Source organism: Hesperophylax consimilis, chromosome 12 (genome assembly GCF_061612785.1).
Source record: "Hesperophylax consimilis isolate HC1 chromosome 12, BYU_Hcon_1.0, whole genome shotgun sequence".
NCBI classification, from domain to species: Eukaryota; Metazoa; Arthropoda; class Insecta; order Trichoptera; family Limnephilidae; genus Hesperophylax; species Hesperophylax consimilis.
Window position 1 is genome coordinate 9,191,318 of NC_142847.1, and position 14,744 is coordinate 9,206,061.

Genomic DNA, 14,744 nt, shown 5'->3' on the forward strand with positions numbered 1-14,744 from the left:
AAAGTCGACGTGCTCGTGAAACCGGCTCAAATAGTGCTTAATTTTGTAGCCAAAATATACGGTGAAGTGCCTAATAAAATAACAAATCTGATGTTAAACTTTTATTTATTAAATGAGAAGCTATACATTTTGAAGTATGCATTTTTTATAAATATTACAGGTAGGGCTGTCCCTGAGCCAAACGGCGACTGGCGGGAGTGCAATTTTGGCGCCCCTTGTCAAAACCAGTAGACGCCTAGGATGATTTGTATTTTTGTGCAGCGCCGTTTTATGAATAATAATATAGAGGGGGATGTGTGGCGATGTGTTAGGATTGTTAGAAGTTCAGCGTTTTGGCGCCTTGGCAATTCGGCCCTATTATAAAATTATTACACAAATTGAATACCTACCAGTCGCCAAAGGTAAAAAAAGTTAAGTACGTTTATGTAAGTAATTGTTGAATAAAACAAATTGCTTAAAAATGACTTATATCTTGTCAAAATAGTTTTATTAACATGGTTACCCTTTGACGATTTGAATCAAAGCGGCAAATTATTCTCAAAAATAAGTCCCCATGTTATTGAAATTATTGGGTAGGTACCATAAAAAATGTCAGAAAGGCGCGGTAATGCGTGGCATAATCGAACACGGTACATTTAGGAACAGGTCATGGCAACCTGCGTCTGCCCCGCCATCTTTCTTTCGCGTAGACATATGGCAAGCTTGCGCCGCTCCACGTTTTATCATCGAAATGGCTAAGAAAAAGGGTGACGATAAGGCCAATCAGCCCACAGATAATGAGCCAGCAGAAACCAACTACGATGAGGAGCCAGATTTCAGCGATCCAGATGGTTATGTCGACGATATCGAGGACGAAGGTAAGCCGACATGGCGTTACACTTTTGACAGGGAGTGCGGCGGTTTTCGAGACTTTGGTCCCGAAATTCCAAAGAAAGATAAACATCTAATACCTAAAGACAGTTTTAATCTCTACCCTTATTTAAAAATAACAAATCCCTCCCACAAATTGTTTTGTTGTGCTAAATTTACTGATGTGTCATATCATAACCTCAAAATTTTTCTTTCAGAACTTCTGGAGGACTTGATCGAAGAGAGGCCGAAAGAGACCGATGGCGTCGAAAGCGTTATCGTCGTCGATGGCCTGCCCCAGGTCGGACCGGACCGTCTTCCCAAACTACAGACTGTTATAAACAAGATCTTCGGGAAGTTCGGATCAATAGTGAATACATTCTATCCACTGAAGCCCGCGTCCGAAGAGACAGCGGGTTACGTGTTCTTAGAATATTCCAATGGGGAGAATGCCCTGGAGGCTATCAAAGTCTCAAATAGCAAACTAGACAAGCACCATACGCTATTAGTTAATTTATTCACAGATTTTAAAAAGTGAGTTGACCTTTTACTTGCTTTTCTTCTCTCTTTGGTTGTGTTTTAAATATTCAGTGATGTTGTGATAAGAATCTTAATCGTGTGTGTGTGTGTATCAGACATTGTTATTCCGGTAATACAAGTGTTATTATTTGTTTAAAACATAGAAAAACAACAGTGTGATTTTAGCTATTTTGAACATGTGTTTCTCTTGTCAATAATAATAATTGAAATTATAACATTTTTGACAAAATTCTAGGTAAATGTTTGGTGAAAGTAAAGCTTGTTCAATTCACTACCTCACTTTGTCTAGATTATACCAAAGCAGTTTAAAGTTTGTACATGTTATGTAATACAAATTTATCTATAAACTACTGTCTGTTCACACCCACTTCCGCGATTCTATTCGGAAAATTTTGTTTTGTGTATTTTTTAAGGCCTATCTGTGGACTAGGTACTAGGTAGGTTTCTTTTCAGGGAAAGTGTTATTAAAATTATGTAAAATATAGGCTTTTTACGGGTTATCTATTGACATTTAAAAATAATAACAACTAACTGAAATAATACACCTTTCCGTTAAATAATTCCATCACATCTTCACTCTTTCAACATTAATTTATCGTGCAAACTCTTGTTTATTTTTTCATTCCTAAACTTAAGCATTTTGACTTGATTATCAATGGTCATTCCAACAATCCATGCCTCTAGAGCTGCAAGCATACAAGCTTGTGCTGGTTTTAAAAGATAATGGAAGTCATAAAGAGTGCCGTTGTTCTGTACTTACAAGGAATTAAGGTGATGTGAAAAAGTTAATTACAGCCCGATGTTATATAAAATAATTATCATGTGATAACTTCCTTGTATAAACACTTATTTAACTTCCGCCTTCTATTTTGATCAGGTATTCTGCGATACCTAAGGAATGGGAGCCCCCGGCGCCGCAGCCCTACAATGTGCAGACAGACCTGCAGTACTACCTCATGGAACCCGACGCGTACGATCAGTTCTGCATCGGAATCGGCACCGGCGTCTCTCTGCAGATCTGGCAGAACTGCAGCCCCGAGCCCGTCGTCCTCCAGGATAGGCCTGTAAGTGCACTTCAACAGTTCAAAACACCAATCGGTAATTCATTAAGTCGGCGGTTGACATGACAATCAAATTATCATTTTATTATTTGTCCACGGGAAAATGTTAGGACGAGTTATTTCACAGAATTCGAACAATTCTTCAAATTTCAAAGTTAATATTCAAGTTCTCCTTTTTGCAAAGTACTGTGAAACAACCGTACTCTGGTGAAATAATAACAACTCGAATTTCAACCCTGAAATTTGATGAATTGTTGAATTGTTCTGTGAAACAATCCGTTCTCAGAGTGGATATTCTTTAACAGGACACTCAGTTTTTGAACTTCATATTTTCACATTCTATTTTAGACCCCATTTGTGTATCATGTATGCACCAAACACACTTTAATGTTGTCAATGCTTTTTGAAAGAGAGTGAACCCTGGCAATTTTGCTGTGGGTTTTCTATAAATGTATTGTGAGAACAGGCGAAATCCTGGGTTTGATTCCTAGTTGTAACCGTTATCTTTTTATTTTTCTGTGCCTTTTTCTATTTCATGTTTCATTTAGATTTATTGTTATTATCTTCTTTTTCAATGGGAATATATAAGGTTTATTATTATTTGATATTTTAATGCGAAAAAGGTAAATTAGGCAGAGTTTGCCTTTATGGAATGTATGCACCTGTTGGGAGAATATGCCGCAAGCATTCTGACTGGAGTAGCCTTTGACCTTATCCAAAAGGACTTTCTGGATGTGAGTGGCTGGTTGGTTTCCCTCGTCATCCATCCTGTAGTAGAATCTCACTATATATTTTTAGCCTTTTATACTCGTCGGGGCTTGCTTACCTTTTTACAGTGATTAGGGTGATACTCAAGAGGACAGGGAACCACGGTAGAGGTTAGAAGTTAGCAACAGTTGTGGATGGATTTTTTCTTCCATTTGAAATTGATGGATTCTTGCTTATTTCCAGGAATGGTCCGAGACCTTTGCCATGTGGTCACCGCTGGGCACTTACCTGGCCACCTTCCACTGGCGCGGTGTGGCGCTGTGGGCTGGCCCCAAGTTCTCGCAGTTCCAGAAGTTCTCGCACCCGTACGCGCGCTTCATCAGCTTCTCTCCGTGCGAGAACTACCTGGTCACCTTCTGCGCCAACAACGACAGGCCAGAGGACAAGAAACTAATCATCTGGGATATCAGGTACGCCAAACTTCTTTCTTCTTGAACTACTATTAAGTCTGTTAGAGATAATGACCAACCTAATTCATTCTTGAAGTTCTATAAAGTGATTTCTTTGAAATAATAAATTCAGCATAAACCTTAATTTATTGTGAACTGCATAAAGGAACAGGACAGGCAGTAAAAGTATTAAATAAAACAATGAGCCGACATACATTGGTGCATTATAGATGATTGTTTAATCAGATCAATCTGTTATTGGTTGTCATTTCTACACTAACCTAATTATTTTAATTTGTATGGTCCTGTAGCTGAGAGTTAGTGGTACGTCTTTATTTGCAGTGTTGTTAAAAAATTTTTTGGTAACAGGAAGTTTAACTTGTGTGAGAAAAGTTAGATTACATTAATTTATCCGTTAGGGGGTCAGAAACGCAAGCCAGATTGAGAGGTCCCCTGGTGCCATGACATATTTTTTATGCAGCTCTCTTATTAGTTTACATGGGCTCTGTTTTTCATTTGAGTGTCCCATAACTTTTAATAATTGCACAACTAACACTATTATGTTTGCAGAACTGGCCAAGAGAAACGCAGCTTCCCCCCGCCCGAGGACTACACCGTGTGGCCACTGTTCCGCTGGAGCAAGGACGACAAGTTCTTCGCCTGCATGGGACCAGATCTGCTGTCCGTCTACTCCACGCCTGGATTCGGCCTGCTGGACAAGAAGTCCATCAAGGTGCAGGGCATCAGAGACTTCAGCTGGTCTCCCATCGACAACATCCTGGCCTACTGGGTGGCGGAAGATAAGGACGTACCGGCCCGTGTGACGCTCCTCGAGATCCCCAGCCGTCAAGAGATCCGCTCCAAGAATCTCTTCAATGTGGCCGATTGCAAGATCCACTGGCAGAAGAGTGGAGATTACCTCTGTGTCAAGGTCGATCGCTACTCCAAGATCCGCAAAGACAAATCCGAAGTCAAATACTCCGGCATGTATTACAACTTCGAAATCTTCCACATGCGTGAGAAAGAGATCCCCGTGGATTCCGTTGAAATCAAAGAGTCAATTCACGCATTCGCTTGGGAGCCAATCGGTTCCAAGTTTGCGATTATCCACGGAGACATGTCCAACATCTGCATAAGCTTCTACGGAGTCAATGCCGGCCAGGCTCCGAGTCTGCTGAAGAAGTTTGAGAAGAAGCCGTACAACCATCTGTTCTGGGCACCGTCTGGACAGTTCATTGTGCTGGCTAATCTGGGTCTCACCGGAGGTGCTCTGGAGTTCTTGGATACTTATGACTTCACTGTTATGAATATTGCCGATCATTACCAGGTAAAAAATTGATTTACTATTGAAGATTTCACATTGTAATATAATGTAATAGTATAATATTATGTTGCCCTCCAAAAATGACAACATCTTTTTGTAGTTTACATACGTACATATACCAGTGACAAGAACATATGAGGTTTTCGTTTAAGAACCCAGCGATGATGAACAACACCAAACTCTTGAAAAGTATCAACAAAATTCATTTTCAGTTCGCTAGATGTGGTTATCGCCCCCTTCATAATGATGAACAATAGGACCTGACATGTATTAATAAGTTATGAATGATTTCTTCCAGATGTCTGGTATTGAGTGGGACCCCACTGGCAGATACGTGGTGACGGGAGTATCAGCACTGAAGTGCAAGATGGACTGCGGATATTACATGTGGTCCTTCCAGGGCAAAATCTTGAGAAGGTCAGTCCCTCACTTGATTATAATTTGAAGATGGACAGTTTTCATCAGTCCCAACAATTCCCGATAAGTTCTAAGTATTACAGTCAATGAATTTAGTTGTACTGGGAATTTTTTGTTTCTGAAATTTTATACATTATATGATTTGTAGTAAATGTTTTTTGCCAAAAGTTAATGTTTGCTATCAAGATGCCATCAGAGGCTTTTTACTTATGGTATCAAAAATTCAATTACAATAATTATGTCCATATGTAAATACAGTAGAACCCCGTTAATTCGAACCCCGATAATTCGCAAAAACGCGTAATTCGAAATTTTCGCAAAAAAAAATTCCGCTGAAAAATTTTTTCATACAAAAATTTTTTCATACAAAAATTTTTTTAATTCGAAATTCGTTAATTCGTAATTCGAAATTTATTTTTGTCCGCGCATGAAAATTTGTTCATGTAATTCGAAAAAATTTGATTTTTGCGAAAATAAATCATAATATTTCGTAAATCTGAATCTAAAAGTCAGCCGTGGCGGTAAAACACTGAAAAATGTAATTTTACGTGGTTATACATCGTCCTAATTAGTATTATTATTTTGTAAATCTGAATCGATTTACACTGGAATGTCGTATTTTTTCAAATTTATTTCGAATATCCGAGTTTAAAGGGCCGAGAAAATACATTTTACGCGGATATATGTGGTAGTTTTACGAGTTTACGCCAAATATCTGCATTTAAAGGGTCGGCCGCGACGAAACTCGGCCGCGTAATTTCGATTTACGCGTAAATATATCGTATTTTTACTAACTTTACTTCGAATATCCGCGTTGAAAAAATACGGCGTGACGGAAATCGGCCGAAAAATTTCGATCCATGCCGAAATATGACATATTTTTACGAATTTACTTCAAATATCTGAACTTAAAAGGCCGGCCGCGACGAAAAACTGCCGACAAAATTCGATTTACGCGGAAATATATCATATTTTTACGAATTTATTTCGAATATCTGAATTTGAAGAGCCGGCCGCGACGGAATACGGCCGCGAATTCTCGTTTTACGCGGAAATATATCGTATTTTTACGAATTCAAATTGAGATATTTGAAATAAAGGGCCGGCCGCGACAGAAAATTACCGCGAAATCTCGATTTACGCGGAAATATATCCTATTTTTACGAATATCTCAATTTAAAGGGTAGGCCGCGACCGAAATCGGCAGCGAAATCTCGATTTACGCGTAAATATATAGCATTTTTATGAATTTTTTTCGAATATCTGAATTTGAAGAGCCGGCCGCGACAGAATACGGCCGCGAATCCTCGTTTTACGCGGAAATATATCGTATTTTTACGAATTCAAATTCAGATATTTGAAATAAAGGGCCGGCCGCGACAGAAAATTACCGCGAAATCTCGATTTACGCGGAAATATATCGTATTTTTACGAATATCTCAATTTAAAGCGTAGGCCGCGACCGAAATCGGCAGCGAAATCTCGATTTACGCGTAAATATACAGGGTGTATCGGCACGTACCCGACAAACTTTAACCAGCTATTCCTTAGCATATTTGGAGTAAAAAATGTTATTTGCACTTTGCTGTCCGGTAACGTTTTTTTTTAATAAAAAATTTATTATTCATATTTTCACCACATGTCACCACTGTTTTATCCTTTGTCAAAGTTTGAAAACCCATCTGGCAATATTTTATTCGAATTCCGTTGAATAATGCACGTGCGTACCTATATTGGCGCGCTTTTACAGTCACAACGAAATGGCACGGCACCATTCGTCTCATTTTTAACTATTATTATTTAGTGTGTGCGAAAGAGCGATGACGCTTTTCGACATACTTGCTTATAACAGCTGTTGAACACGAAAAGCGATGCCAATGACAGTGATGTAGTGTGGAAATTTTTAATTTTTTTGTTTTTAAATGAAAAAAAAATGCTACCGGACAGCAAAGTGCCCATAACATTTTTTACTCCAAATGTGCTAAGGAATAGCTGGTTAAAGTTTGTCGGGTTAGTGCCGATACACCCTGTATAGCATTTTTATGAATTTATTTCGAATATCTGAATTTGAAGAGCCGGCCGCGACGGAATACGGCCGCGAATCCTCGTTTTACGCGGAAATATATCGTATTTTTACGAATTCAAATTCAGATATTTGAAATAAAGGGCTGGCCGCGACGGAAAATTATCGCGAAATCTCGATTTACGCGGAAATATATTGTATTTTTACGAATATCTCAATTTAAAGGGTAGGGCGCGACCGAAATCGGCAGCAAAATCTCGATTTACGCGTAAATATATAGCATTTTTACGAATTTATTGCGAATATCTGAATTTACAGAGCCGGCCGCTACGGTAATCGACCGCGAAAATAAAGAAATAATTGGTATTAATACGAATTTACAACTAAAATACCACCCGGATTTGAAGAGGCGGCCGAGAAAATCGATTTTCAACGTATTTTATTTTTTTTTTTTTCATAACATTTCGAATTACGTGGGAATTCGTTAATTTGATTTTTGATGTCCGCTGGATTTCGAATTAACGAGGTTCTACTGTACATATATTTTTTAAATCGATTAAAATGTCACTAACATTTCTGCGTGTGCTTTAGATGAATGCTAGGAACATGAGAGTCGACAGAGAATGACAAGATTTTTCAGAACTTTTGGTTAGTGAGGAATTCTAGTTTTGACTTTTCGTTAAGTCGCTGATGACGCGGGTCTTGTGATTTCAGTACCGATGTGTACAGACTGTTCATGATAAGTTGTTTGCGACGTGAGTACACAACAAGAGTATCGAATACTTGTCCTGTGGAAGTGCCTAAAAGAAGTTGGGGATTTAACCTCATAATCTCATCTCAGAACTTCTCTATTAATTGTGTAAACAAATATCATAAATAACTTTGTTTCCCTTTTCAGAGTAGCCAAGGAGTCGTTCACCCAGTTCCTGTGGCGGCCGCGCCCCCCCACCCTCCTGTCGGCCGCGCAGCAAAAGGATATTCAGAAGAATCTGAAGAAGTACTCAGCACAGTTTGAGTCCAAGGACCGACTGCGACTGACTAAGGCCTCGAAGGAGCTGGTGGCTAAGCGCGCCGAGCTCATGAAGAAGTTCGAGGAGTACCGCGCCTCCAAGGTCAAGGAGTGGGAGGAGCAGAAGCCCAGGAGGTTGGAGTTGAGGAATTGTAAGTTCTATCATTCACTAAAATATTATAACAGTGTAAACAATGTGCTTGCCATATATTTTTATTGTTTGGAAGTCACCCAGGCTCTATGTTTGAAAGCATCGCTTATCAAAGTGATGTGTTCCTGACACAGACAAAAAGGCTTAGGTGTGAAGAAAAAGTGAGGTATAAAATCCTACAAATATTTGGATTCTTTAATTTCGTACTTTTGTAAATGTGGGTATTGTATGCTGAATGATAAGTTTTATGGAACCTGTAAAAAGGACTTTGTATCGTTGGAACGATGATAGTAAACCTCTAACAAAGTTAAAATGATATAGAACCAAAGACTGGCAAAAAATACTGTAGTTCATCGCCAGGTGCGTAGTACTTCAAGTGTGGAAAAAACAAAATTTTACATGAGAGTGAAAAACCAATTTTGAAGAGGGAAAATTAATCAATTGATACTGATTTAAGTTAATAATAATTATTAATGTACACAATAAATAAAAAGACTTGGAAGTCTCCCTTCATTTTCCTGCTTAAAAATATAAATTTGTTTACGTTGGAGTTATTACGCACCCAATATCAAATTGTTACTTCAAATCCATCCTCAAATAAAAGTAGTTTGTCAGCTGCAATAATCGTACATTTGAAATTTCGCAGAAATAAAATCTAGTATCTGAACCTTCCTCCTATCAAAGAGGGACATGAATGTTTATTTCATCACCCTCTTCACATTTCTTACGACTATTGTTGCAATCCGTTCCTAACAACTGCATGATGGGTCTCCTGAGATGGCAGCGTCTTGTTAATAGTCGTACTAGCTCCCCCAGTTTATTTCTGTTCATAATATTGAGTAATTTAAATTGATTAGTAACTGATTCCTGTTCATTTTTATTTTAGATGTGGATACGGATGAGCTGGACTCAGACACGAAGAACGTTGAAGAGGAGATGATTGAATTCTTTATCAAGGAGGAAATAACCAACATCGAGTAGTCACCACGGCCGACCTACCTTCGCCCTTCCTTTTGTCAATCAGCTACTAGAACCTCTAGTATCCCTGGCAACTGCGGAGGCCATTTGAACACCATCCATCATCAGCAGCAGCAAGCAAGCCAACCTATTGTCTGTCTCCGTCAATAACTGTCGTTTTTTTATAGGAGTTTTTGATCTGTAAGTTTATATCTAATAATTAAAGGTCTATTTTACAGAAGTCGTATGAAGTTTGTGTCTTTTTCTTCATAGTTAATCCCTGGCTCGAGTTTTTAGGAACAATGTTACCTCTTCTATAATTTTATTACAAACTAATTGACCCCGCAATGCTTCTCTATTGCTAATGTCTTTCTCAGGCGTCTTCGACTTCTTCCATCATTCACTAATGTATACCACAATGTTACTGTTAAATAACTACATTACATCGACTTAAATTCGACTCCTCTCATTCTGGTGCAGAGGTATTGCGTTAAGTATTCCTCGGGCATCCCCAACATCTTCTACCGTTCAAACCACTCTCTAAACACTCCTGGCACTAATAAGAACAACTTTGAAATTTTCAGCGATATTGGTCGGCTGCTTTTCGAGTTTTACAAGCACAAACATAAGCAGGCATAGAAAATTAATATTTAGGAGCTCCATTGTCTCATTATGGAAATGATGTTGCAAATGAGGTGAAAAATCAAACTTTGCCTACTGCTAAAATAGCTCGATATTGGTGAAAAATATTCTCATTTCCGTTGTGCCCCTGTTTTACAAGTTCGCCATTCCAGATAACCCATATTTATCAACTAAATTACCACTAGGCCCTTCTTCCACAAGGATACGCAAGTATCCGAAACTCATGTTGTGTGCTCGCTAAAAACTTCGCTGTCGGGCACAGTCCGTGCACGTCGCTACTGGAAACACGAGACCTGCGTCGCAACCAAACATGGTTGAATTCTTGAAATGTCAAAACTAGAATACCTTCATAGCTTCACTCACAAACCAAACACTTGCTGTATCTGTCATTTTATAAAACAGATGTATGGTATTGGTCGCCAAGGTCGAGTTTGGGATACCTGCGTATCCCTGTGGACGAAGGGTCTTTCAGTTACAGCCTTACTAATAAAGTGTTTTAAATTTTACACAACTGGACAACTGCTTAAGATACATAAATGGTTATCATTTGTGTAAAATTTAAAACACTATTAGTAAGACCCTTAGAATGCAGACAACTGTTTGATTGTAGCATATTTATTTATGGTACAAGTACCTTTAATATTGTGCATATTATACAGGAATATGAAGCTCGCCTAGCCTTTATGAAAGGCTAGGTTACAGATAACTGCTGTGAAGCAAAACCTCCTAAATAAAACAAATTATAGAGGGTTTGCGAGAGCTTGCAAATATTGTTTGAAAAGCAAGAGATATTCATAAATATTCCCTTAATCCTTTCTCTTTCCCCTCCCCTATTTATTGGGTTCCCATTCTCCCACTGGCTAGGGGCAGTTAGAAATCTTGTCTAATCATCACAAATCCACAAAAATGATTTTTACCCTTGTATTTCCCTGATGAAATGAAAACAAATGCTTAATAGTACATATATGTACTTATTTAAGATGTATACATATTATTTATTTATCACATTTTTTATAAAGTAATATAAAAATAATTTATGGCAATATTTACTGCGAATCCACAACACCACCACCATGGATGTCATCCTGAAGCTGATGTAACAATGTCCCTACATCAGTTGGAATAAAATCAGTTATTTTAATGTATATTTTGAATATGCGCTTATAACTATGATGATTATCATCATCGCTGCAGATTTTGCAATGCATCAGACATTATTTAGAATGTATTCTCTTCAATCTAAAAAGTAGGAAACAAAGTCAAGAAGTTTTCAAATTTGCAGCACAAATGTCAGAATATAATACTCTTTCAATGCATTTTGCACCATTCCAGATACATCACTTCTTGTCTCTCTCCGTATACTTTTCCTCTCCACTTCCTTCAGCCTCACAACATTTCGGAAAACAAAGATTCCATAGTTCCACCGGCTCCATATTGTTAAGACTCTTGTAAAATCCTAATAATGGCTTTTGACAAGTATTCTAGTTTCCAATGTACTGCAGCACTACAAAAATGTTCACGGATGGATGAGGGTTTTTCTTTCTCCAGATATATGTTTTGCTTATCTGAGAAGTTCCTGGACACCATATTTTATCAATCAACACCGCATGGAGTTCAAAACTTTGATTCTCTTCTGCACCACTAAATTCTGAATCTCTGCTTGAAGTTCCAAGGCATCTTGCAAAGGCAGTTGCTTCATTTGCATAGCTATACTCAAAGCAAATGTTTCAAATTCATCTTCCTTATGTTGTGTTGTGTGAGAACTGGAAGAAATATCTCTCAAGACGTCCACATTGTCTAGGTATTGATAATCATCATTGTTGTTGGGGATCCTCCTCTTGTTTGAAGATCCGGAACTCCTCTGGGAATACGAGGAGGTGTTCTGTTGGCTACTGCTCAAGTTCTGCATCTTGTAATCCTGGTCATCGTTGCCTCTGTCGTTTGTGAACAGAGGGAGCTCGTCTAATATCTGGAATTAATAAGGTAATAATAATGAGCAGAAGAAAACATGTATTGTTATAAGCAAATAATGATGAAATGAAGGAATAATGATTTACTGATGAATGTAAGTAAAGGGGGTTGGAGATAATCAATGTCAATTGTCAATGTGCTTAAATCATTGACCCAACTTCAATGAATCCGTCAGTTGCTTTGTGGATGTCTGGATAAACAGAACCTGAAGTGTGTGAATACAATAACAATCTTTTGATTTTAGTTATAATAACCTGGAAAGCTGTAATGTAAGTAAAGCAAAATCTCGTTCCGCAGTGAAACAATAATTTCGCTGCATCAAAGGCGCTTGTATGCGCGAGTGGATGAGTTTATGGACTAAGGTAGTATGTTCATGAGAGACGGAGGTTTGTAAGGACACTGAGCGTGAATGCATGAAATTCAATTTGAAGATTACTAACAAAAAGTTGTCAACGGGAGGCTAACAGTCCACACCGGATTTCTGATATTACCTCAGATCATAGAGAGGATACTACATAATCCTGAAGAAGCAAGAGAATAGAACTGAATATAGAAGAAATGAGATTCTTTAGGCATTGGTGTGTGAAACCATTGTTTAGTACTTATGATCCAATTCTGCTCCCTGTGCCGAATTGCAAAGGTGCCAAGGAGCCAAGGCACTGATGATATCTAACACCTAATACAGCACCCTTGAGGTTCTTGCTAGCGCCAAGTCAAGTCATGTTAAGGTTGGAAAACAGAAGAGTACTTTGAAGGTGTAGGGAACGTATGGCAAGGTAGAAAATTGTGTGACACTTCATTTTAAGCATCGACCATATTGATAATTTTAAGATTCATCGCTGTGCTTGTAAGACCGGTTATGTGAGTTTTATCAAATTTTAAACTTCCCAGTTTTTTATTCAAATGTGTAACAAACAACTGTGCGATAACTGTTAAAATTATGCACATGGCCGAGATTCGTTGATTTAAAAAAAAAAAAACTGGTGTAAAACAACGTTTAGCACGTAACTATTTTTGCGAGCTATCTAGTGGATTGTGGGCACATATAAAGTAAGGGCCTTACTAATAAACGTGTTTTCAAATTCGACACAAATGATAACAACAGGGTAAATGGTTGTTTACCAGTTGTGTAAAAATTGAACATTTAACAAATCACTACTGTTGTGTTTTTATTTATTTTTGTTGATATTATCTTGAATAATTAAATATTAAAATGAGGTTACTAAACTTCAATAAGTACGTAGTTAATAGTTAGATAAAAAAATCGTACTTACTAATAAAAAACATGTTTTTTCTAAAACTAAAATATTTAATTCTTGACCAAAGTGGTTAGCATTTCTCACTAGTCAAGAGTTAATTAATATATTTTAAAAAATGGTACCTAAATATAACCAAATACTGTAGAAGAATCAAAAGTTAACTGTTCATGAACGCAAAAGTAAGAAAATAATGAAAATCATAAATAAACAACTCAATGTGAACTCTATTTGAAACATTTCATTTGATAAATTCGTGGATATGTCAGCGACATTTATAGCTAGCTCATCGCAGCTGTCAAATATATCGAGAGTAAATAATGTTAGAAGTTATCAAGAAACGCGAAGAATTAAATGTTTGATGTTTTTGTATGACGATTAATTATAGCGCTGTTATACTAGATGAAATAATATGTGATTTATTTACCATGACATTTCCCCTTGGCGTTCTGAAATGCATTGTAGGTTGTAGAAAGGTAAGCGACATGAACTGCGGCCATCGCGACACATATGGCTCGCTCGTTCCTTGTCCTTTTGCTATCTTTTTCAGCTCAGAATTAAACTGATTGCGAAGATTGTGGATTTTCCTAGTTATTTCCTCCGGTGTCGTGTCAAATTTGAGAGCAAGTTCTTCTAAAGTGTCACGTTTCTTCGATCTGCTTTTGTAATCTTTCATTTTTATGTCCCAAAGCACGGGTTTAGATTGGTATGTTCGTATCAATTCTTCCACTTCACCCTTTAACCATTCTTTCTTCTCCATTTTGATAATATTTCACTAAAAACTGCTTCCTGTACGCAATGTTGACAGAAATCTCGTGACACGGAGAGACAACTTCAGAGAGAAGTGTCAGGTTGTGTAAACTCACGGCTGCAAACGAATTTCGAGTTACAAAAAAAAAATAATTAAATTTTTCTGTTTTGCAAGCAAGCAAATCCTTACTATTTAATTTATTTCCATACTAAAAGTGGAGCAAACGAAAGAACTTGTTTACAGCAAAATAAATTATTATTTTGTTTTCGAACCGAACGGAGTTGAGTGACATCTATGAATAATTGAAAGTATTTACTTGTCATCAACGCCGATAGGCAGCGTTGTTGACACGAACATTTAATTTCTGCGGAAATTACTTCCCCTAACTGAAATTAATAGGTTTATCAGTTTTACTTTTTTATTTTTCGTAAATAAACACAAGGATACACAAACACGTATCGTTTGTTAGATTTTCCTTTGGTTACTGATTTAAAAAAAAATATTGTTATAGGCGTGTAGGTGTTTTAATGTTTTGTAAGTAGTAAGTAAGTGGGTGGGTACACACCATGATTTTCTATCTTTGCTAATATTAAAAAAGTTCTTATTGCGCCGACAAACCAAAAGTTCCTACCTAAA

General features: G+C 37.5%; 2 protein-coding genes across 2 annotated transcripts; one reads left to right on the forward strand and one right to left on the reverse strand.

Moving 5' to 3' along the window:
- Nucleotides 1-667: 667 nt before the first annotated feature.
- eIF3b (eukaryotic translation initiation factor 3 subunit b) lies at nt 668-9,739 on the forward strand. Its single transcript, XM_089638112.1, has 8 exons — nt 668-857; nt 1,068-1,383; nt 2,267-2,453; nt 3,402-3,628; nt 4,178-4,934; nt 5,230-5,348; nt 8,270-8,532; nt 9,418-9,739. The coding sequence occupies exons 1-8, from the start codon at nt 731-733 to the stop codon at nt 9,510-9,512; spliced, it is 2,091 nt and encodes a 696-aa protein (XP_089494238.1). The 5' UTR covers nt 668-730; the 3' UTR covers nt 9,513-9,739.
- A 1,398-nt stretch (nt 9,740-11,137) lies between these two features.
- Nucleotides 11,138-14,304, reverse strand: LOC149419097 (uncharacterized). Its single transcript, XM_089637678.1, has 2 exons — nt 13,785-14,304; nt 11,138-12,099 (listed from the first exon to the last, which is right to left on the reverse strand). Exons 1-2 carry the CDS (start codon nt 14,115-14,117, stop codon nt 11,728-11,730), a joined length of 705 nt encoding a protein of 234 aa, XP_089493804.1. The 5' UTR covers nt 14,118-14,304; the 3' UTR covers nt 11,138-11,727.
- Nucleotides 14,305-14,744: the final 440 nt, after the last annotated feature.